Source organism: Nematolebias whitei, chromosome 17 (genome assembly GCF_014905685.2).
Source record: "Nematolebias whitei isolate Nwh7 chromosome 17, NemWhi1, whole genome shotgun sequence".
In the NCBI taxonomy this organism is placed as follows: Eukaryota; Metazoa; Chordata; class Actinopteri; order Cyprinodontiformes; family Rivulidae; genus Nematolebias; species Nematolebias whitei.
Window position 1 is genome coordinate 23,468,162 of NC_056514.1, and position 22,769 is coordinate 23,490,930.

Below are 22,769 nucleotides of genomic sequence, written 5' to 3' on the forward strand. Positions count from 1 at the left end.
TTTCCACACTCTTGCAATGCTCTAAGCTCTTAAAAATATGTACTGTACTGTGTATATGTAGCTACTAAATTTTGCTTACCAGTTCGGCAGAACAGCAGAGGCTCAGTTCCGCTATGACTTAGTTGGTTCTGTTTTGGCAGCGGACCTACCCGGCCGGTTCTGGTCGGCTCTCTGGCTCGGGGTACAGTAGTGGCGTGGGCTCTGGATACAGCCTACGGTGGCACGTCCCCGCTTGGAAGTCCTCGTGGGCCGGCTAGGATCTCTCTGGTTCACCACTGAGTGTGGTTCTGTGCAGCCAATCATCACCCGGGTTACACAGCACAATGCTCCGTTTCTTAAAGAGACATGTCCTGACATTATTTATTTCTTGTGAATCGGACGTTTGTAAAGTTTAATTTTGTCAAAGAAGCTTGTCCAAGTGACGCGATTAAAACCTTACGTTTGAAAAGCTGGTTCGGCAGTCATGACTTTGCTTTGCAAAAGTACTGTTAGGCAGAAAGCAGCGGCCGGACGCACTTCAGTACAGTAGTGGCTTCTGGGAAACGAAGTCCTGTTGAGTGGTGATTATAGTGTAGGCTGATTGAAAGAAAACTACAAAATGGCGGCGCCTGTCCAAATTTATTTTCTTTATTTTACTTTTTCCCAACAACATGAGTACAATAATACCGTAAAGTTGACAGTCATGTTCCGTGTACTGCACTGTACAATTTTTTTTTTTTTTGTTTGTTGACAAACCACAAAAGAGAAAGTCCGCAAAAGTCAAACCACGAAGCAGCGAGGGACTACCGGTCCTGTAATTAGAGTAGCACTTGCAGCCACACTGCAGCCTGTCTCATGTCTCTCTCTCACCACAGTCGTCTCCTGTGACTGTTTCAAACTCTCCTGTGGATTTCTGACTTAACTTTTGGGGATTTATTTACCTGGATGACTGAGCATGCATCAGGACATACCTCCTGTCCCCTTTTAATGCACCCCCTTCCTTGTTGTCTGTCACTCACCACAACCTCCACCTCTGTTCCTCCCTGTTTTTTCCTCTTTCCAGCACTCCTGCTTCTCTCCCTGACCGCTTTCAGAGCTTCCTCAGGGAGGAGGCGCTGGACTTTTTCTGTAGCCAGTGTCACAAACAAATAAGTCGTCTTGAAGACCTCTCTGCTCGCCTCAATTTCCTAGAGATGACTAGGTAACACGTTGTCCACAACCCTGCTGTGATTTAAGCTTCATGAACGTGTGTGCAGTGCTGATTAGATCCAGTGTTGCACGTGTTCTCTCACTGTGTGCATGCTGTGTTGGTTTGCAAACGTGGTTCATTTCGTCGGCGTGTTTTTGCACACGCATCGTGCGTAAGTCTTACGCTCGTTTTGTTTTTGAGTTCCTGGTTTTCTCTTCTGCATTCTGTTTGTATTTTTAGATGCAGTCTTAGTCAGATGAGCTAAATCTTTAGGAAACGACGTGCTGTTAGTTTTTCACTGTACATGTTGGATTGAAATTGAATTGAGTTGAACTTTTACGCGTTGCTTGTAGTGTGTTTTCTTGCTGCTTTGTGGTAAGTTATTGCAAACTGCCTTCTAATAGTTGAGTAAAATTTCAATAGACTGGCCTGTATTGGAGTTGCTGATCTGGGATTAAAGACCATTAGCAGTATTACACAAACTTAGTAACTAATCACCTTAATAAGATTTCCGATCATGTTATTTATAACAACAAAAAAAAAGAAGAAAGAAAAGGCCAGGGCACAATTTTGCACGTCATCGTTTTTAACACTAAATTGAAAATCTTGCACGTTTATGTGATACTGTTGAGTCAAACTGATCCAACGTCAGTTCTCTGTAGAGACGCATAAAACATGCCGGTATGTGTGTTTAACTGCTGTGTGTGTAAATTATTTGTAGTTTCAACAGAATCTAGTATTTTATTGGTCAAAAAAACGACATCAGCATGCTTTTATTTTCTGTCCTTTTGCTCATCCTGACATTTCTCCTGTTCTGTTTCTCCTCATCCAGTGCTGGCAAAAGGCTGTCCAGCAAAAAGGTGGCAAGGTACGTTAAAAAAAAAAGATTTCTTGTTGGAAAGGACTTAAAACTTTAATATAAATGTACGTTTAAAATCAGATTTTAACTCGTACCTGTGAGTTATATTTGCTTCTTCCTCGTCTTTTCACTCAGACACCTCCTCCAAAATAATTCGATGACTTTGGACACGATGAGCGACTTGACGCGGGACATCCTGGAGCTCGCTGACAACGACATCACAGACAAGGTGGCGGAGTGGACCTTCAGTACCTGCTGGTTGTTCTGATGAGGAATGTTTGAAAAGGTCGGCCGTGACGCGTCGCCTTCTCTTTCCCCAGGTGCTCCTCCTCGAGCGTCGAGTGGCGGAACTGGAGAAGGAATCTGAGGCGTCGGGAGAGCAGCACGCACGGCTGCGCCAGGAGAACCTTCAGCTGGTGCACCGGGCCAACGCCCTCGAAGAGCAGCTGAAGGAGCAGGAGCTCCAAACTGACGAGGAGCTCCAACAAGCGACACGGCGTCACAAAGAGGCTCTGAGCAAGCTGGAGCGAGACAAGGAGCTGGAGCTGGAGAACTTGCAGGCCAGGTGACCAGACCAGGAGGCAGCACGTGGTTTTCAGAGCAAAATCAAACCTGGTTTATAAGCTGTACTTGACAGTGCATGGCTCTTTACTGCCACCATCTGGCTTAAAAAAACCTTTTAGTCAGTAAATAGGATAAATATGCGTAGTGTGCTCTGGGTTTTTAATTCTGTGCGTGTGTTGAGAGATTTATTTTGTGTCTCAGGTTGCAACAGCTGGATGATGAGAACAGTGAGCTAAGATCCTGCGTCCCCTGCCTTCGAGCAAACATAGAAAGACTAGAAGAGGTGAACCTGCTTTACTCGGTGCTCCTCGTGCAGTTTCCATCTGCCCTCCTGCTCTCGTTAGTTTATCTTAAGATGTTTCTATCCTGACCTTTTCCACCTGTCGTCTTGTTTTCATTTGTAGGAGAAAAGAAAGCTTCAGGACGAGGTGGAAAGTGTTTCAGATAGGCTGCAGGAGGAGACGGAATCACGCAGGAAGATGGCCGACAAGCTGAGTCATGAGCGTCACCAAAACCAGAAGGAGAAGGAGAACACTCAGGAGGTGGGGTTGATTTGTCTTGCAGCAAAAGCACAACGGGTTCGGTTTGTAAAATATAACACCGGAGCAAAGACTTTGATGTTATTCTCATCATGTACTGTATTTTCCAGCGTATAAGTCACAGTTTTTGCATAGATGTGTCAGTCCTGCGACTTGTATGACGAAGCGACTTGTATATTTGATCGATGCTTTAAATTTCTAAGAACTCCAACGGCGAGTTCTCCCGTGCGCACTCGCTTCACTCAGCTGGTGCAGGCGGAGGAACGCTGGAGAGCTAGCAGCTCCGGCCTCGATGGATGGATGGATAGATGGTGCCGCGCCGCCCAGGCGAAATGAAGCTGTTGTGACCATTAAATAAATGCGACTTATACGCCGGAACATACGGTATCTCTGTACAACCGTTTTGTGCTTTATCTCTTTCCTGACTCTTCTTTTCCTCGTGTCCTTTGATGCGTTTGCACATCAGGTTATTGAAGACCTGCGTAAACAGCTCGAGCACCTCCAGCTGTACAAGCTGGAGGCGGAGGCGAAGAGAGGCCGTACTCCCGGAGCGGGTCTGCAGGAGTACCAGACCCGAACCCGTGAAGCGGAGCTGGAGCAGGAGATCAAAAGACTCAAACAGGCAGGAGTCACATTTCCAGTTCTCCACCCTTCTTGTTTAAATATAGTTTTAAAAATTTTTGGGTTGGACTTTATTTATTTATTTTTCCCCCTGGGCTGCGTTGTTTTGTAAAACATTACAATCCGATTGGCTGTTTTAGGACAACCGTTCGCTGAAGGAGCAGAATGACGAGTTAAACGGACAGATAATCAACCTGAGCATCCAGGGAGCCAAGAATTTGATGTCGGCCTCTTTCTCCGACTCCCTGGCTGCTGAGATCAGCTCCGTGTCTCGTGTTGAGGTGGGTTTAAAAAACAAACTAGGAAGAACTTCTGAAGAATCTCATTTCACTCTTCTATTCAGATTAAGTCACACTCGTGCTCTGTTCTGTTGCATTTCCTCTGACTTTTGCTTCTCCCTCTTCTTCCAGTTGATGGAGGCTGTTCACAAACAAGAGGAAATCAACTACAGACTCCAGGACTACATTGACAAAATCATTGTGGCCATCATGGAGTCCAACCCTTCAATCCTGGAGGTCAAATAGACATCATGCAACCAGAGGGGCCACCTGCTCCGACGCCGCAGGCTGTACTATGAATATAAATACACACACACTGAAGACCTGGCAAGAGGAAAACAACAACGAAGGATGTAAAAATCAAAACACCCAAACAACTTTCACAATATTCTCTGCGAAAAGATTAATTATAGATTTGTAAGGAGTCCATGGCTGTCCGTGGAAACATGAGCTTTTTTCTCTTTTGAGTTGGTGTGAATTTCTGTTCGTCCTCCTGAACGCACTCGGGTTCTGGTGACGTCCATGTTTTTGGTTCGAGGGACCCAAGTCTCCCCCATCAGTGAGTGAACGCAGGAGTTTACGCTGCGTTGATGTAAAGTAGGAAACGGTTCTCCCATCTTGTTCCAGAAACGACGTGGGCCTTGCGCTGAGCTTAGTTGCATGTGAAGGCCTTAAAAGAAGGTTGTCCGATGATCCACTTGCCTTGGTTCAGTCTGCGTTAGGAGGGTGGAGACGTGGGCTGATGCCGCTCGAGCAGCGCTGACTTGTGTTTTAATCACAAACCGTATGAAGAGCTGCTCGGTGGCACGAAGCAGGCGTGCTGCGAACGTTTTTTTTTTTTTTTTTTTAAAGCTGCTCTTCAATCCGCTGTCATTCCAGTGAACCCAGGTGAGGGACGTTCCTGCTGGCTTACACACGAGGAACGTCTGGAGGGTTTTGTGTGTGTGTGTTTGACATTCCCTTTCTGTTTTGGTTTTGAGCAGCCTTAAAGCAACACTTACGTTTTCTGGGGTTATTTGCTTCACGGTTAATTTTTTTTTTACGATGATGCAGGGTCCTGGATTTGAGGTGGGCTAGAAGAGCACTACGCTTCCTACATGTGTCGTTCGACGGGCACAAAATGACCGTGTTCGTTCTGGCTTTGGGGAATTCTCCAGGAAATGAAAAGTACAGCCCACCTGACTCCAGTATTCTCTTGCTGAGTGAAAGAGGGAAGCAGATCTGGCCCAGCTCATAATTTATTGTCTGTAAAACTGTCATTGCAACTGAAATGCTGGCATTTGATGAGTTGTATGTGAGGAACACGCGTTGCACTTTGTTTTGACTTTATTATTGTTTCTGTTAGTTTATTGTGAAGGGATGGAGTCGTGAACGAGCCTGTGTGAATATTTTGAAGAGGAGGCCCACTTGTGAATCGTGCTACTAAGAAGGCCATATTTATTCTGACACATTTCAACGTGACAAGCAGCTATGCTTCATTTTATTGTCTTGTTTTTTTTGCCATTTTGGGAAGACATGGCAGACCTTTGTAGCAATAATGCTGGAAAAGGAAGTGGTGGAGAGGAAACTGAACAAACCTTGTTTCTTCTTATGGATGTATGGAGGAATTTTGGACTAATCAGTGCTGTGCGACTAATTCTGAACATTAACGCAGACCAAGGTGGACGTTCTTTCCGAACCACAGCGACATCACTGTCCTATGAATTCCCGTCTTTCCACTCTTCACTTCTGTCTCGATGCTCTTACTCACCTGCCGCTCCATGGGGAAATGGCCTTGGATGTAAATGATGTAAAGATTTTTTTGTACACATTCTAGATTCTAGGTATTTTTATAGTCACAAGATGATTTTTTGTGTGTGTCTTAACACAGGAACTGTACTCTTTAGCATGTAGCGTGTACAGTATCTGTCAGGGTTCTTTTTATTTGAACACGCGTTCAGATATTTATTCAGCACCAACTCGTTGATCTGCTGAAAATAGATGAACGAAGTCACAAAGAGTTTAATGTGTGGGAGAATTCACGGACAGGTGGTACTTTTTAAAAACGGCTTGTGACCTGCTCAGAGTGGAGGTTTTGCTCTCTTCCATAACGCTCGTGTTGCTTTGACCAGAGTGGTTCAGTTTGTACCGTCGTCTTCCCAGATGGAGTCAGGTGCTGCGTGGATGCACGTTTGTTTTCTTGCATTACTTGTTTGACAGATCGTACACTCGCAACATCCACGGTGGAGTTGTCGGATGCAAGTCATTCTCAATATGACAGCAAATTCATACCCAGCCTAAAAAAAGCTTTTTCTCCCCGGTCATATTTATTTCTTTACATAATGACACGAAGGCAAAGCAGACTATTGTTTGAACTCTCTCCCTGATTCGCTGACAGATAGTTTGACCGAACATGGCTACAGAATGATTAGTCGAATCACAGCTGTTTGCACTTTACCCTTATCTAATTTCAGCGTTTGAATTCCAGTTTTAAAAAAACGACCAAAGATGCATGTTTGAATTTGGATCACTGTATCTGTCACGCTTTTGGATAACACTTTTAACTGCTCTCGCCCTGAGAGGGAGTCAGAAACTGGTCACTTAGTCTGAACACTGTGCCTCTGTGTCAAACTTTGCCTTTTGAACTAACCTGATGATGAGCCCCGAGGAAAAAGCACTGGCTGTGGCTGTCTGTTCGTTTAAATTATACATTCACACCTGAACTGTAAATATGAATTTTTTTTTTTTTTTTTTTTTTTGGGTGAACTTTTTTCTTCTTTCACTTCCGGTGTCCAAAGAAAGTTTGCTTTAAGGCACAAACGGCACTACTGTTGTAGTGCATGGCTTGCCATTATGTGACACGGGAAGATGTAAAAAGAGAATATTGTAGAAAAGAGAATCTGTACAACTTAAATTTATTCCTATTTTCACATATAAATGTATAAATTATTACAGTACTGGGTACAGCTGTATATTATTTTTGAAGCGCCCCTAAAGTGATTGAATATTAATACAAAAGAAATGTCAATTGCAAAAAGAGAATTTAAAGGTAAGAAGTGGAAATAAGAATAGAATAAATAAATGGAATAAAAATACCAGTATGTGGTTGCCTATTTTTTATTTTTTTATTTTATTGTTCATGAAAGAAAGAATGAGTGTGCACGTTTCATATTTGGATATAAACCGTCCTAATAACTGGCATCCAAAGGGTAAATTGTGATTTTTCTCACTTTGAGGTAGCATACAGGAAAACTTGTTAAATTTTGACGCTGACCCTAAAACTTCCTCTGTTTTGGTGTTTGCGCCACCTGCCGGTTGAGACTTGAACTGCAGCACTGAGGGAGCAAAAAGTCGCTGAGCTCCCTCTGTTGGATGAACATGAGAACTACACCTACAAAGCCAACATCCCCCAACATCTGGCTTAGTCATAAATATGATCAAGATTTATTTTTCCTATACGAGTTGAGAAACTTTCTCCAAATATATAAGATACGACTGAAGTATTAAAAAAAAAAAAATCCAAATCATTTTGGTTTAGGTAAGTGTGCACCACATTTAACTGTTAATAATAGTAATGACTGATGGACCCTGATTTTAAATGCAACGATTAAATATATAAAAATGAAGTTTTAAGACATGTCACCTAAAACCCATTAAAAAAAATAAACGTAAAGTCACTTTTTTTTATAAATCTGCTTTTAGAAGACACTGCAGATAAATTAGATTTTCAATTGGATGTTAAATTTCTAGTTTCATCTGTAATAAAGTTGTGACATTTTCAGTTTTTGTGTCGAAATAACGATAACCAATGATGTAATGCCTAATATTTATTCACATCAATTATTTATGAACGTCAATTAATTTATGAATAATGTATTTAGTTTCATCGTATTTACACAAAGACGCATGGTAAAAGTTATGCTCAGTTGAACAAAATGTCAAAAACCCTTAAATGCTTTTCTTTCTTTTTTTCCATTTACCCTTTATTTATACAGGTAGTCTCACTGAGCCACGAGAACTCGTTTTCAGAACTCATTTACGTTTTTATTCAAGTGGTGCGACTCCTGTCTCCTGTCTCCAGACTCCCATTCACCTCTAAACTACTGGAAAAAATGGTGGAGTCTCAGTTGAAACAGTTTTTGGGGGATCACGCTATCCTAGAGTTATTCCAATCTGGCTTCAAATCTCTCCATAGCACTGAAACTGCTCTACTGAAGGTTTTTAATGACATTTTCATATCCACAGACGCAGGTGATTCTGTGCTGCTTGTCCTATTGGACCTTGCATCTGCTTTTGACACCATCGACCACAAGATCCTCATTTCTAGACTGGAGCAGTGGGTGGGCATCACAGGGTCAGCCCTTAAATGGTTTGGGTCCTACCTCTCTGACAGAACCTTCTGTGTCAATATCAAAGATTTTAGTTTGGCATCGACAGCGCTCCAGTGGGGGGTACAGCAGGGGTCCATCCTCGGTCCCCTTCTCTTTTCTTTATACCTACTGCCACTAGGTGCTATCTTCCGCAAATACAACATACCCTTTCATTTCTACGCCGATGATTGTCAAATTTACTTCCCCCTGAGGCACAGAGGCACACGCTCTATTCAGCCTCTTCTTGACTCCCTGGCTGACATCCGGGACTGGATGGCTTTAAACTTCTTAAGCTTCAATGAGAAGTCTGAAGTCATGCTGTTCCATCCCAGTGGCTCATGTATGTTTTTAAATCACTGAACAGTTCCGCCCCATCCTATCTCACTGATCTTCTGCAGCCATATGTCCCACCGCACTCTCTGAGGTCAGCAGACCAGATGCTTCTCTCAGTCCCAGAAACCCGTCGTAAGCTCAGAGGTGACAGGGCTTTCTCTGTTGCAGGTCCACGACTGTGGAATGAGTTGCCACTGAGTGTCCGGCAGGCTCCCACACTCTGTCTTTAAGTCTCGCTTGAAAACCCAATTCTATTCTCTTGCCTTTAATACGGTGTGATTTGTTTGGTCCTGTCTGTACTCTACACTGTTGGCCATTTTAGTTAGCTTCTGCTGCTATTTGTATCTGTATTTTTATTTTATGTTTTCCTGTCCGCTGTGCATGTTTGTTTTCTTTTGTACAGCACTTTGGTTGGCCTTGTTGCTGTTTTAAGTGCTCTATAAATAAATTGGTATGGTATGGTATGGGTATATTAGTTCTTTGTGTATTTAGTTTAAAATTTTAAGCGTTAAAAAAATCAGTTTATTTATACTGAACGAGTTCATTGAAGTGTAAATAAATAAATAGCTGGACAGGAAGCTGAACAAAAGGCTCACAGACATACGCGGAACTAAATGCTCCGCCTCTCGCACCTTACGGTCTTATTTTGATGAAGCACATGAGATAACCGTAGCATCCCGTTAATCCAGTGAGTTGAACCGCAAAAATAAACTGGTAAAGACTTGTTTTTTTTGTTTTTTACTATAACTGTGATAGCGCAGTATATTTATAACAGCAATATTGTCTTCTGTTATTTATATATATATATATTTAAAAACTTTACCGAGTATACCAAGCTAACAGAATAGCCTAATTTTCATTGAACACCTTCAGTTAGCTAAACCAGTGTTGAATAAAATTGTTAGGGCGGTGTTTTCTTCCACTTGACAGACGACACAATGCGCCAATATTGACATATTTATTTTTGTACTAATTTGTATGTATAACTTTTGTGTTTTTGTCCTAGATATGCTAGCTGCTGTCTATCTTTCACAATCATGGAGTCAGTTTCGACTAATGCAGAGGTTCGACTAGCAGTGGCCCAATCATTCCGGACTCTCACTTCATCCACGGACTGTAAAGACATTACTGCTGCTCTTCAGACCCTCATCTCCTATTTGGATGACGGAGCAGAGAGTAAAACCTCAGCAGCTCAGCGGGAAGAGTTCAGCAGAGCTCACTACAGCCGGACTCTTCAGTTTTTGGTGAGCAACATCCAGGCAGACTGGCTGTGGAGCCTCTCAGCCACACACCGCGCAGAGCTGTGGGATCAGTTGTTTCTTAAAGGTCCTCCAGATCAGGCGCTGTTGGTGCTGATGGATGCAATTACAGAGCTGAGGTGAGAGATACCTGACCGAGAAGTGTTTTTGATTGTTTTTTGTCATCATCTGATGCTGATATATTGTCTCCACACAGACCTTCGACATGTCTGGACCACCTGGTCAGCATCGCAGAGAAGTTCCTTCAGAGTGGCCGTCTTGCTGACCTGCTGTGGTCCTACTGTCTGCAGTCGGTTCCCTCAGACTCCCCCCAGTTTAGAGAGACTCTCCTGAGTCGGATAAGTGCGCTGCCAGATATCACCGCTAACAAGTTACATCCCAACATCAGACCACCTTTTCTTCCTCAGCAGTACTACTCACTGCTGGCCACTGAGATGCTGAATGCACTGCAGAGAACCTGCCAGGCTCTCAAAGGTTACATTGTGTTTAAGTGTTTTTTTTGTATAGGCCATTTCATATTTAGTCACCTTTTGTGTCACTTTTATTTTTAATTTTTTAGGTGGAACAGACTGTTCTTTAGGTTTTGTAGCTCAAACACTTGGAAAAGTGTGCATCCAAGGACACAGTGGTGAGTCTATTTCCATTAATTCACAGCCGAGTTTTAAACATTGTAGTTTTTTTATATCATCGCATGCATGTTCCGTTGTAACTGGTTAACATATTAAATAATCAATATTAATTACCTGATTTTAAATTGGTGACTCAAAATTTTGTCCAACATTTCCTTTTTCTTTTGTCATTATAGACAATAAGGAAGCAATAAGAGCAGTTTAGCAACATGTCTCTTTACTTTGTCACATATCTACATTGCTGTTTTTTGTAAAAAAAACAACAAAAAAAAAAACTATAATTAAAATAATTATCATGAGGTGTCATCTAAAGATCTATAACAAAAACATAAAAAGAAAAAAAAACTCAAAATTACAATGAAAAAACAGACAGATATTAAAATCCTTGAGTTAACCTTTATTAAACCAGGCAAATGCCACTGATATCACAGATCTTTTTTGCAAGGGAGGCCTGGGCCTGCAGGCAACCTAACATCATGTTTTTGGACAGTGGAAGGAAACCGGAGTACTGTACTCTGAGAAAACCTACACAAACAGGGAGAACATTCAAACTCCACACAGAAAGACCCAAGGTCTAAACCAGGGATTGAACCCAGGACCTTCTTGAGGCAATAGCCCTAACCAACAAGCCATCGTGCTCCCTAAATTAAAAAAATAAAATAAAATTGCATTAAAGAATGACACATTGTCCACTGCCAGTGGTGGGCACAGCTAACCAAAAAGTTAGCTTTGCTAACCCATATTACGCTAGCAAAAAAATAGCTTTGCTAATGCTAAACCACTAACCTTTAAGACGACTGTCACTCATTCTTTGTCACATGTCTTCATCTCCTTCCAGTTGAAGCTGTGTTGATCAATCACACCTTGTAACGTGTAGTACGCCAATAACGTGCCTAACGGACTCTTTGAGACACACCCACAACAGACAGAAACTAGCCTGTCAAATTTATTAAGACTTAAAGTTGGCAAAACCTAATTTAGTGGAAGCTAATTCTGCTAACCTGATGCATGCTAAATAATCCAGGTAGAAAAATCGAAAGAAGTTCAATCTGGTCCTCTGGACATTCAAAAAAACAAGAAGTTTTTTTGAATATCCAGAGGACCAGATTGAACTTCTTTGGATAATTCTGCTAACGGTTTCCAAAGTTAGCAAAAACACTCATCAGCTAAATGAAACATTTGTTCCGCTATTAGCTGTTGGCGTATAAGCAGAACTGTGCCCACCACTGCCTTTCATGCCATCCATCCATTATCTTTTACCTGCTTCTTCGTTTTTGGGTCATGGGGGTCACTGGTGCCCAATCCAGCAGTCACTATGGGAGAGGCGGGGGAACAGCCTGGACAGGTTGCAAGAAAACACAACAAGAAAACACAACAATGGCAATAACTGCCAATTCTACAGATATTTAGCTAAAATCTGTAGAACTGGCAGAGTTATTACCATTTTTGTGTTTTCTAAGCTTAGCTGGCCGTGGCAGCCGACACGAAATGAGTTGGTTTCAAAAGTTAATCAGTTGTAGATCCAATTTTTTTCTTTTTTTTTCTGAAAGTTTCAATAAAGTCTGTCAAGTGGTTTTAAGATATTTTACTAACAGACAGAGACATGCTGACACATAAACACAAACATTATTGTGTGCCTTTGCTTTTCGATGGTGGGTCATAATACTTTAAAAACAAACATTTAAGGGATTACAGCGACAAAAAAAAAGAAAAAATCTGAAACTTTGCTCTTTTCTTCTTTTTAGAGTTTTATTTTGTTTTTTTTAGAAGTTGTGTTTTGTACCCGAGGTGATGAATGCTGTCGTTATTTGCTGTGTACATTCTGACATAGAACCGTTCGTGTCCTCTTGTTTTCCTCCAGGTTTGGTTCTGGCAGTGATGGCTCCTCGACTGTGCGCGTGCACGCGCTCAGACATGTTGTGGCGGAGGGTGTGCTGGAAGCTGCTGGAGAACATTCCTCAGCGGTGGATGGAGAGCGTTCTCGTAGGGCTGGTGCAGGCTGTGAGCGGGTTAGTTGGTCAAGCGAGGTTAACCACATGGATTCAAAAAATAAACATCAATTCCACTCATTTATATAAAACTGTTTTTGTTATTGTGTGTGTTGTTATTTATTTCTTGTTGTTTTGTTTCAGACCTGATGCTTTGGGCCGAATCATTGGAAATCTAGTGCTAACAAATAAAAAAGCTCAGTTTGTCATAACTCATAAACTGCTGTTACTACAGTATAAATACGAGGTAATACAGTAAGTTATTGTTTTGCAGTGCATCATGTGTGCCAGAAATATAAAGCATGTGTTTTCTGTTATGTTATTATGTTCAGACTCGGGTCTTGAGAACTGTATTGGGTTACCTCGCTGCAGACGAGGATCGAAGACCACTTCTCATTCAGGTTTGTGCACCGGTCCAAGATGCATAAATAAAACATTCACGGTTATTTTTAACATATCTGTGTGTGTTTTCAGGTTATACGGTCCGTGTCACAGGCCTGGGCGAACCCCAGTGCAGTAAAACACACTCCTCTAGAGCAGCAGCTTTATGTGAGTAAAGCCTTACTGCTGAGTGTGAGTCTGCTGAAGGACTCGGAGCTGCAAGAGCTGCGTTCAGGTACAATAAAACCAAACACAGTGCAAATATAACGGCTTTTAATCTTTTTTTTTTCCAAAAGTTTCATGCCTAAAAGAAGGATACTCTTACTGTCAATCTGTCTTGTATTCTTAGTCTTTTGAGGAATTTATATTATACAGTAGCTATATAAAAAGGCTAGCTAAAAGCTAAAGTAGTAAAAGGCTAGCTAAAAGTTAAAATAGCAAAGGACTTCCTAATAGTTTAAAGTTGCAAATTGGAAGATAAAAGCTAAAAGTAGCAAAAGGCTAGCTAAAAGGTAAAAGTATTAAAGGGCTAGCTAAAATTTAAAAGTATCAAATAAAAGTCTAGCTAAAAGCTAAAGTAGCAAAAGGCTAGAGTAGCAAAAAGCTAGTTATAACATAAAACAGCATATGGTTAGCTAAAGTCCAAAGTAGCAAATTTGTAGCTAAAAGCTAGAAGTAGCATACTGGTAGCTAAACACTTAAAGTTGCAAAAGATTAGCAGAAGTACCATAAAGCTAAATTGAAGCTAAAATGATCAAAACTAACTAAAAACTGAAATTGGAGGAAAAAAAACTAAAAAGTAGCAAACTGGTAGCTAAAAGTTAAAAGTAGTAAATTGGGAGCTAAAAGCTAAATGTAGCATACATGTGAACAAAGGCGTAGCTAAAATCAAAATGTGCAAAAGGCTAGCTAAAAGCTAAAATTAGCTTATAAAGACAAAGAATGCTGAAGGAGGTTTTTAGGAAAACAATGTGTTTAAAGGATTTAAAGTCTTCACAATATTTTTCTTAAGGGCAATATTAAATGTGATAAATAAAGTGAAATATTTTTAAAAGTGTAAAAGCAAAACAAAAAGTCATAACACCATCTTCTGAATGAAAAAACATAAAAAACCAGGACAACAGTTATGTAAATTGACATTCACACCCTTCGTGTTTCGTATGTGCAGAATGTTTGTGTTGTGTTTTTCAGAGCTCCTTCAGTGCATGCTGGGTGGCATGCAGAGCCACCTGGACAGCTGTGTGCTGCGGGTCAGGAACATGGGCATGGTGGTTGGGGAGTGTCTGAGCGCCCGGATGGATTTCAGTGGAGCCGAGCTGAAATTTGAGGTTAGAGCTGCTGCAGAACTGATTCTGATAAAGTAGCTGGTGATTCAGCATCGGCTTTTAGAACATTTGATTAAAACATAAGATGATTTATCTTGTGCTCTAGTATGAGCAGGATGAAGAAACTCGAGAGCTGCTTTCTCTCATAACTCCTGACACGTGTGATGAGCCAGAGCCAGAGCTTGTAAACAGGTATTTGTGAAAGTTTGTTTTCATGAACTCTAATGTGCACTTGCATTCGTGAATCTTGAAACATCAGCACAAAGTTTGAACTACTGTATGACTATTTACAAATTATTTAGATCTATGTAATTATAATTAAATTAGAATTCTGAATGAAAGAAGTTGTGATTTGTGTCTTAACATTAGAAACTGCTGCATTAGTTTAGTTTTTAGATGCGAGTACAACTTTAGAAAAACTGCATTTCCTGTGAGAATGCAGTGTGAACGCCTATTGCTGAAGAACTTGCTGAAAAACAGCTGAAATTAGCTAAAAACATGCTGGAATGTAGCTGAAATGGAAGAACAAGCCTAAGTTAACAGAAGAAAGCAGAAAGAACACATATTTGCTGAATTAGGTTTAAATACGCAGAAATAAGCACAAAACTTAGGAAATTTATTTGAAAAAGGCAGAAATTAGATTAAAAATAGCTGAAAATTAGCTGAAAAATCAGTAAGAAGCTTAAACTACCAAAAGGAAGTGGAAGGAGCTGAAATGAGCGTGGAATTAGCTCAAAAACTTAAATTTAGCACAAAAAACTGCTAAAAAAAGTGGCTGAAATTGCAGAAAAAGCTGAAACTAGCATAATTAAGATGAAAGGAGCATAACAAGCTGAAATTAGCTGAAAGAAATTAATTAGGCTGAAAGTAGTAAAAATTACCACAAAAACTTGAAATTTATCTGAAAACTGATTAAATTAGCTAAAAATACTAAAAAAGAAGTAGCTGAAAAGGTAAAACAAGCTTAAATTAGCAAAAGGAAGCAAAAAGAACACTTGTGTTTGCTGAAAGAAACAGAAATGAGCATAAAAAGTGGAAATTATCTTTTAAAAAAGCTGAAATTAGCAACAACAACAAAAAAAACAGCTAAAAAGTAACTAAAAAGCAGAAGCTCAAATTTCCATAAAGTAGAGTACATTTTTGCTGAATTAGACAGAAAATGTTTAAATGAGCGCAAAAAATGTGGAATTGGCAAAAAAAAAAAAAAAAAAAGCTTAAATTAACATAAAAACGGCTAAATAGTAGCTGAAATAGCAGAAAATGCTGAAACTTGCAGAAATAATCTGAAAGGAAAATAACAAGCTGAAATTAGAAAAAATAAGTTAGAAGAAGCACAGACATGTTGTAGTTAGCAGAAAGAATCTGGAAGGAGCAGAAAACAGCTAAAATTTAGGTGGAAGTAGCTGAAAGTAGCTAAAAGTTTAAGTTTGCACAAGGATGATGAAAGAAGCTGAACCAGAACAAAATGTGAAAGGAGCAGTAAAAGGTTGTAAACAGATCTAAAGATTTGCAGGATGTAAATTCATTTTCAATTCATTTTCTTTGAGAAAAATATGGCAGAAAAGGCTAAATATTTCAAAAAGCTAAAGTTGCACCAATACCAAAAGTCATAGCACCCTTCTGAAAGAGCTGAACATTTTGATGTATGAATTGCTGAAATAGCTTGAAAACTGCGGGATGAGAATTGCACATGTTATGTGACAAGAGCTTGTAAAAGCTGGAAAGATGTTTGTATCTGAAATTGTTGAGAAGCTTTGCTCATTTGAACCTGTTTGTTTTAGCACGTGAGTGAAAAGTGAGACAACAGCAAAGTTTTAAAACAATCAAATAAAGGCATTTGAGTAACCTTTAAGCATGCTCATGTTTCTAAAGATCTCATACATTATAATCCTAAAACTATTTTTGTTGTAACTTAAAATTGTTTTTAAAAGAAAACGATGCAGCCTTGTGTTTACGTTAAATTATCTTTAGAAGTTTATCATTGTCGTTGCACGACTGTATTTAATTTTTTGCCGTCTTCAGAGGCGACTCTGCTGAGAACACTAGTGAAACATCTGCATCCACTCAGAACGTGACCTCACAAAGTACACCAGGAAGAACAGATCCAGGCTCAGATCTGGACAGGTAGGTATTTACTCAGATGTTTTACAGATTTCAGTCCGTCTTAAATTATAAGGAACTGTCTCTTACCGATTCAGTGACGACGACCTCACGCCGTATGATATGTCTGAGGATCAGGAGATGAGGCGGGCATCACCGCCTCGGTACCTTCGAGACTGCCTGGAAAGTATGGCTCTGCTGATGAATCTGTTTGTCTTAACTCATCCTCCACTGTGTTAATTATCTGATTTTATTAACAAACTCCTCAGCGTTAATATCCTCGGAGGACGCAGAGCGTGTGGAGCTCAGTTTGAGAGCTGCTGAGAGTTTGGTGAGGACGAACGTCTTCGCAGCCAGGGAGGTAAAATAGACGTTCAGCTCACGATTTTTATAAAATTGTACAGTTCAGTTTGAACATTCTGCTTGATGTTCGCTGTTTTCAGATCAGTGTGCAGATGACCAAAGTGCTTCTTCACATGGAGGATAAATACAGCATCCGTGGCTTCCTGAGTGTCAGACAGGCGACCATGGTGGCTCTCACCGTCACCGACTGTATTCCGGTATGATTTATATTATAAATGGTGTTTGCTTTTCATTATTTTTATTTTATTTGACCAAAACAGTTGATTTTTTAAATCAAACTACATCTGTGTGTACTTTGTTAGGTTACTCAGTATCTGACTACAGAGTTTTACTCCTTGAACTACAGCCTCCGCCAGCGACTCGACATTTTGGAGGTGGAAACAATAATTTTCGTCACGTGTTAAGGTTTTTATTCTCTCGCTGCCACACACCTTGAGCCCAGTCTTGTTGGAATTTCACAGGTTCTCGCTCTGGCAGCTCAAGAGCTCTCTGCACCGATCTCCGACAAGAATGTCTCCTCCTCTGGAGCTCCGACCTCCTCCGCAGTAACTCCGTACCTGAGTGAGGATCCAGTTCACTGGAGACAAGTTGTAGAGAAGCGGATTCAAAGTAAAACGAAACGCATCTCAAAGGTATTTTAAAAAGACAAGATTTTATTTTCCATTATAGTATTTGTGTTTAAAATATCCTCTTTAGTTATTCGTTACTGCAAACAACTTGTTTTTTTAAAGCCTCTTATTTTTTCCTTGAAAATCTTCTTTTCTAAAACTTTACTGGCAACTACTGCACAAAGTAGAAGCTGAACAATTAATAATAACTAGAGAAATTGCACTTCCTGCTTGAATGCAGTGTGATTGCTTATTGCAGAATAACTTGCTGGAAAACAACTGAAATTAGCTAAATCCATGCTGAAATGTAGCTGAAATGGAAGAACAAGCAGTTTTAGTTCATCTCCATTGGCTCCCTGTCAAGTCCAGAATAGAATTCAATATCTTACTTCTAACCTACAAAGCTCTCAACATCCTAGCTCCATCTTATATTTGAAAACTTATTGTTCCATATTTTCCTAACAGGGCACTTTGCTCTCAGACTGCAGGCTTACTCGTGGTTCCTAGAGTTTCCAAAAGCAGAATCTCTCAGTTATCAGGCTCCTCTCTTGTGGAACCAACTCCCAGTTTCTGTCCAGTTTTAAGACTGGGATTAAAACTTTCCTTTTTGATAAATCCTATAGTTAGAGTTGGCTTGTCATGCTGCCTTAACCTTAGACAACTAGAGGACAAATTGGCCTCATTTCCTTAAATGAATTGTTAAAATTAAATAGTTTTCATTTTATATTATTTCTATCTTAACATGTGATTCTTGACCTGCCATTGTTTATCTGTTACTACCAATCGGTCAAAGCAGATGGCCACTTGTCCTGAACCTGGTTCTGCTAAAGGTTTCTTCCTCATGAGGGAGTTTTTCCTTTCCACTGTCGCCTTCATGCTTGTTCGAGATGAGAGTTCTGTGATGGAGTTAAACTCAAAGCAGTCTGCTCCTCAGATAAATAATGTTAAATTGTTGTTTTTATATTTGAATGTTTCTGTTCATTGCCCTGAGACGACTTCTGTTGTGACTTGGAGCTATATAAATGAATTGAATTGAATTGAAGAAAGCAGGAAGAACACATATTTGCTGAAGTAGTTTTAGATAAGCAAAGATTAGAAAATTAGCTTAAAAAAAGCTGAATCTATATTTAAAAAATAACTGGAAAGTAGCTGAAATGGCAGAAAGAAGCTTAAACTATCAGAAGGAAGTGGAAGGAGCTGAAATGAGCTAAAAATGTGGAATTAACAGAAAAAGTTTAAAAAACAGCTAAATTTTAGCTGAAATAGCAGAAAAAGCATAAACTAGCAGAAAAAAGCTGAAAGGAACAGAACAAGCTGAAATTGGCATAAAGAAGTTAATTAGACTGAAAGTAGCAGAAATTACCATGAAAATCTTGAATTTATCTGAAAACAGCTGAAATTAGCTCAAAATGCTTTTAAAAAAGTAGCTGAAAAGGTAGAACAAGCTTAAATTATCAGAAAAAAGTAGAAAGAATACATATTTGCCCAATTAGGCTGAAAGAAGCAGAAATGAGCACAAAAAGTGGAAATTATCTGAGTAAAGCTGAAATTATCAACAACAAATAAATCTCATTAAAAAGTAGCTAAAAAACAAAAAGACTGAAATTACAAGAAGGATGTGGTGAGGACATATTTTTGCTGAATTAGACTGAAAAAGTTGAAATGCGTGCAAAAAATGTAGAATTAGCTGAAAAAACTTAAATTAGCATAAAAGCAGCTAAATAATAGCTGAAATAGCAGAAAAAGATGAAACTTGCAGAAATAAGCTGAAAGGAGCATAACAAGAAGTAGAAGAAAGAAGTTAGAAGCACAAAAATGCTGTAGTTAGCCGAAAGAATATGAAAGGAGCAGAAAATGGCTGAAAGTAGCTGAAAAATGTTTAAATTTGCACAAGGAAGCTGAAAGAAGCTGAAGCAGAACAAAATGTGAAAGGAGCAGTAAAAGGTTGTAAACACATCTAAAGATATGAAGGATGTAAAATGAGCTCAATTAATTTTATGAGAAAAAAATGGCAGAAAGGGCAAAAAATCTCAAAAAGCTAAAGGTGCACCAATACCAAAAAAATCATAACTGGATTGTCCTGAAAGAGCTGAAAGTTTTCATATATGATTTGTTGAAATAGCTTGAAATCTGCAGGACAAGCATCGTGCCAAAAAAACATACGGAAGATAAATGGATCAGGATAGAGTGAATGCTTCATAAACGTTCACACAACTAAATTATTTTGAGAAGTTAATCTGGTTTACTGAACTGTAAAGACATTTTCCTCAACCTTCTCTGTACTTAAAAATAATGATGTTCTTTTGTTGTTAAGATGTCGCTTCAATGCACGACTCGCGTCCTGTTTCAAATACAACCGCCTTCACATGTTGCCTCATGTCATAAACTGTTGTTGCAGGGAGCCACGCTACCTGCAGCTCCGCCCACTCCAAACCGTTACGCTCCCGTCGCAGGATACTTCTTTTTCCCTCTGCTCAGGAATTACGACAAGTACGTGTTCTCACTTTTGAAACCAAATTTAAAAGCTCAAGAGTTGCGGTTTTCAATAATGTGGTGCTGCTAGAAGAAATTTTCAACTTGTAACGTCTTTCTGCCAGGCCTCAGGTGACCTTTGACCTGCTGGGCAGTGACCACCTGGTACTGGGCAGGTTGATCCACACTCTGGGCCTGTTGATGCACCTGGCTGTCAATGCTCCGGTTGTTTTATCCATGTGCTCATTTTAATATAATGTAATATTCATGTATCTGTGTAGCAATGTTTTAAGAGGCGTTCACGGTTAGTTTTTCTGTATGTCAGCCTTGCACGAATGTAACATGAATCTTGTTTTTCAGATTGCTGCACAGATGGGTTGCGCTTTGCTGGACTTTGTGTGGACAGTTCGCTACCATGTTGACCAGTACGTCTGATTCAGTCTAGTCAGTGTGAATTCATCAAGTCACTGCACGTCAGAAAATAATATTTGTGTTTCTTAACAATACAGTAGTCCCTCGCTACTTCGCGGTTTGACTTTCGCGGTCTAGCTCTTTCGCGGTTTTTCAAGTAAGGGTAGACCTGACACACAATTGGCTGATTGATGGATGAGCTGCATGGATTGTTTATTTAAAATAACTTATTTTAAATGATTTAACAGCTGCTGCACTTTTGTGCAGCCCACAGGTGCAGGGAGAAGCTCCCTCTGCAGCTTGTCATGATCTCTGCTCTTTGCCACCCACACATTTCTGCTCCATGCTGCAGTAGTGAAGGGTTAACCCTTTGCTGTCCAGCTGCACCGATTGACTTTTGTCTTCCAGCTTAAAATTCAAAATGCAGTAGTCCCTCGTTTATCGCGGGGGTTCCGTACCCTGAAGCCCCGCGATAAGTGAAAAAACACAATGTAGGGATAGTAGTACAAGTAAGTAGTAGTTTATTTTAGTATTTATACCAGTATGTGTGTGTGTGTGTGTGTGTGTGTGTGTGTGTGTCCTTGTTTATGCTACTTTGTGAGGCCCATTTTTCCAACTTATACTACATTGTGAGGACCAACTGCTCCTTATGGGGCCCAAAGCCCGGGCCCCATAAGAAGAAGTCCCGTTGGTGGGTTATGGGCTAGGTTTAGGACTAAGGTGTGAATTGAGGATGTGTTAGGTTTAGGGTTAGGTATGTACTGGTAATGGTTAGGTTATGGATAAAGGTCATGGTTAGGCTATAGAAATGAATGAAAAATGAATGGAAGTCAATGCAAAGGCCCCACAAAGATAGCAAAACAAACCTGTGTGTGTGTGTGTATATATATATATATATATATATATATATATATATATATATATATATATATATACATACATACTTATTTATTTATTTATGTTTTCATATGTATATATGAAATTTATTGGATGTGTCAAACTTTTTTAACAAATAAAAAACTGAAAAGTGAGGCATGCAATATTATTGGGCCCCTTTACTTTCAGTGCAGCAAACTCACTCCAGAAGTTCAGTGAGGATCTATGAATGATCCAATGTTGTCCCAAATGACTGATGATGATAAATAGAATCCACCTGTGTGTAATCAAGTCTCCATATAAATGCACCTGCTCTGTGATAGTCTCAGGGTTCTGTTCAGAGTGCAGAGAGCATCATGAAGACCAAGGATCACACCAGGCAGGTCTGAGATACTGTTGTGGAGAAGTTTAAATCTGGATTTGGATACAAAAAGATTTCCCAAGCTTTAAACATCCCAATGAGCACTGTGCAAGCAACCATATTGAAATGGAAGGAGTATCAGACCACTGCAAATATACCAAGACCCGGCCGTCCCTCTAAACTTTCATCTGGAACAAGGAGAAGACTGATCAGAGATGCAGCCAAGAGGCCCATGATCACTCTGGATGAACTGCAGAGATCTACAGCTGAGCTGGGAGAGTCTGTCCATAGGACAACAATCTTTTTACACTGCACATTGTACACTGCACAAATCTGGCCTTTATGGAAGAGTGGCAAGAAGAAAGCCATTTCTCAAAGATATCCATAAAAAATGTTGTTTAAAGTTTCCCACAAGCACCTGGGAGACACACCAAACATGTGGAAGAAGGTGCTCTGGTCAGATGAAACCAAAATCAAACTGTTTGGCCACAATGCAAAACGATATGTTGGGCGTAAAAGCAACACAGCTCATCACCCTGAACACACCATCCCCACTGTCAAACATGGTGGTGGCAGCATCATGGTTTGGGCCTGCTTTTCATCAGCAGGGACAGGGAAGATGGTCAGAATTGATGGGAAGATGGATGGGGCCAAATACAGGACCATTCTGGAAGAAAACCTGTTTGAGTCCGTAAGAGACCTGAGACTGGGACGGAGATTTATCTTCCAACAAGACAATGATCCAAAACATAAAGACACATCTACAATGGAATGGTTCACAAATAAACGTATCCAGGTGTTGGAATGGCCAAGTCAAAGTCCAGACCTGAATCCAATCGAGAATCTGTGGGAAGAGCTGAAGACTGCTGTTCACAAACGTTCTCCATCCAACCTCACTGAGCTCGAACTGTTTTGCAGGAAGAATGGGCAGAATTTCAGTCTCTCCATGTTCAAAACTGATAGAGACAAACCCCAAGAGACTTGCAGCTGGAACTGCAGCAAAAGGCGGCGCTACAAAGTATTAACGCAAGGGGCCGAATAATATTGCACGCCCCACTTATCAGTTTTTTTATTTGTTAAAAAAAGTTTGACACATCCAATAAATTTCATTCCACTTTACGGTTGTGTCCCACTTGTTGATTCTTCACAAAAAATTTAAATTTTATATCTTTGTTTGAAGCATGAAATGTGGCAAAAGGTTGAAAAGTTCAAGGGGGACGAATATTTTCGCAAGGCACTGTATGTGTATGTGTATGTATATATATATATATATATATATATATAT

The 22,769-nt window shown here is 40.0% G+C and overlaps 2 protein-coding genes across 2 annotated transcripts in view; both read left to right on the forward strand.

Annotated features, from left to right (window-relative positions):
- The window catches only part of rab11fip3 (RAB11 family interacting protein 3 (class II)), a 24,342-nt gene extending 19,891 nt beyond the window's left edge, over window positions 1-4,451 (forward strand). The window contains exons 6-14 of the mRNA XM_037690863.1: window positions 1,043-1,180; window positions 2,001-2,036; window positions 2,163-2,256; window positions 2,348-2,592; window positions 2,793-2,874; window positions 2,996-3,133; window positions 3,597-3,752; window positions 3,892-4,032; window positions 4,162-4,451. Coding sequence (XP_037546791.1) covers window positions 1,043-1,180; window positions 2,001-2,036; window positions 2,163-2,256; window positions 2,348-2,592; window positions 2,793-2,874; window positions 2,996-3,133; window positions 3,597-3,752; window positions 3,892-4,032; window positions 4,162-4,275 — 1,144 coding nt within the window. The 3' untranslated portion in view covers window positions 4,276-4,451. The remainder of the gene's footprint in view (window positions 1-1,042; window positions 1,181-2,000; window positions 2,037-2,162; window positions 2,257-2,347; window positions 2,593-2,792; window positions 2,875-2,995; window positions 3,134-3,596; window positions 3,753-3,891; window positions 4,033-4,161) is intronic.
- Window positions 4,452-9,362: 4,911 nt separating this feature from the next.
- The window catches only part of telo2 (TEL2, telomere maintenance 2, homolog (S. cerevisiae)), a 15,024-nt gene continuing 1,617 nt past the window's right edge, over window positions 9,363-22,769 (forward strand). The window contains exons 1-19 of the mRNA XM_037690829.1: window positions 9,363-9,425; window positions 9,718-10,089; window positions 10,167-10,444; window positions 10,530-10,598; window positions 12,461-12,608; window positions 12,732-12,834; window positions 12,920-12,988; window positions 13,062-13,203; window positions 14,160-14,296; window positions 14,400-14,485; window positions 16,316-16,417; window positions 16,492-16,580; window positions 16,663-16,754; window positions 16,837-16,953; window positions 17,059-17,130; window positions 17,218-17,388; window positions 19,763-19,854; window positions 19,962-20,061; window positions 20,197-20,261. Of these exons, the coding sequence (XP_037546757.1) occupies window positions 9,749-10,089; window positions 10,167-10,444; window positions 10,530-10,598; window positions 12,461-12,608; window positions 12,732-12,834; window positions 12,920-12,988; window positions 13,062-13,203; window positions 14,160-14,296; window positions 14,400-14,485; window positions 16,316-16,417; window positions 16,492-16,580; window positions 16,663-16,754; window positions 16,837-16,953; window positions 17,059-17,130; window positions 17,218-17,388; window positions 19,763-19,854; window positions 19,962-20,061; window positions 20,197-20,261 (2,273 nt within the window). The 5' untranslated portion in view covers window positions 9,363-9,425; window positions 9,718-9,748. The remainder of the gene's footprint in view (window positions 9,426-9,717; window positions 10,090-10,166; window positions 10,445-10,529; window positions 10,599-12,460; window positions 12,609-12,731; window positions 12,835-12,919; window positions 12,989-13,061; window positions 13,204-14,159; window positions 14,297-14,399; window positions 14,486-16,315; window positions 16,418-16,491; window positions 16,581-16,662; window positions 16,755-16,836; window positions 16,954-17,058; window positions 17,131-17,217; window positions 17,389-19,762; window positions 19,855-19,961; window positions 20,062-20,196; window positions 20,262-22,769) is intronic.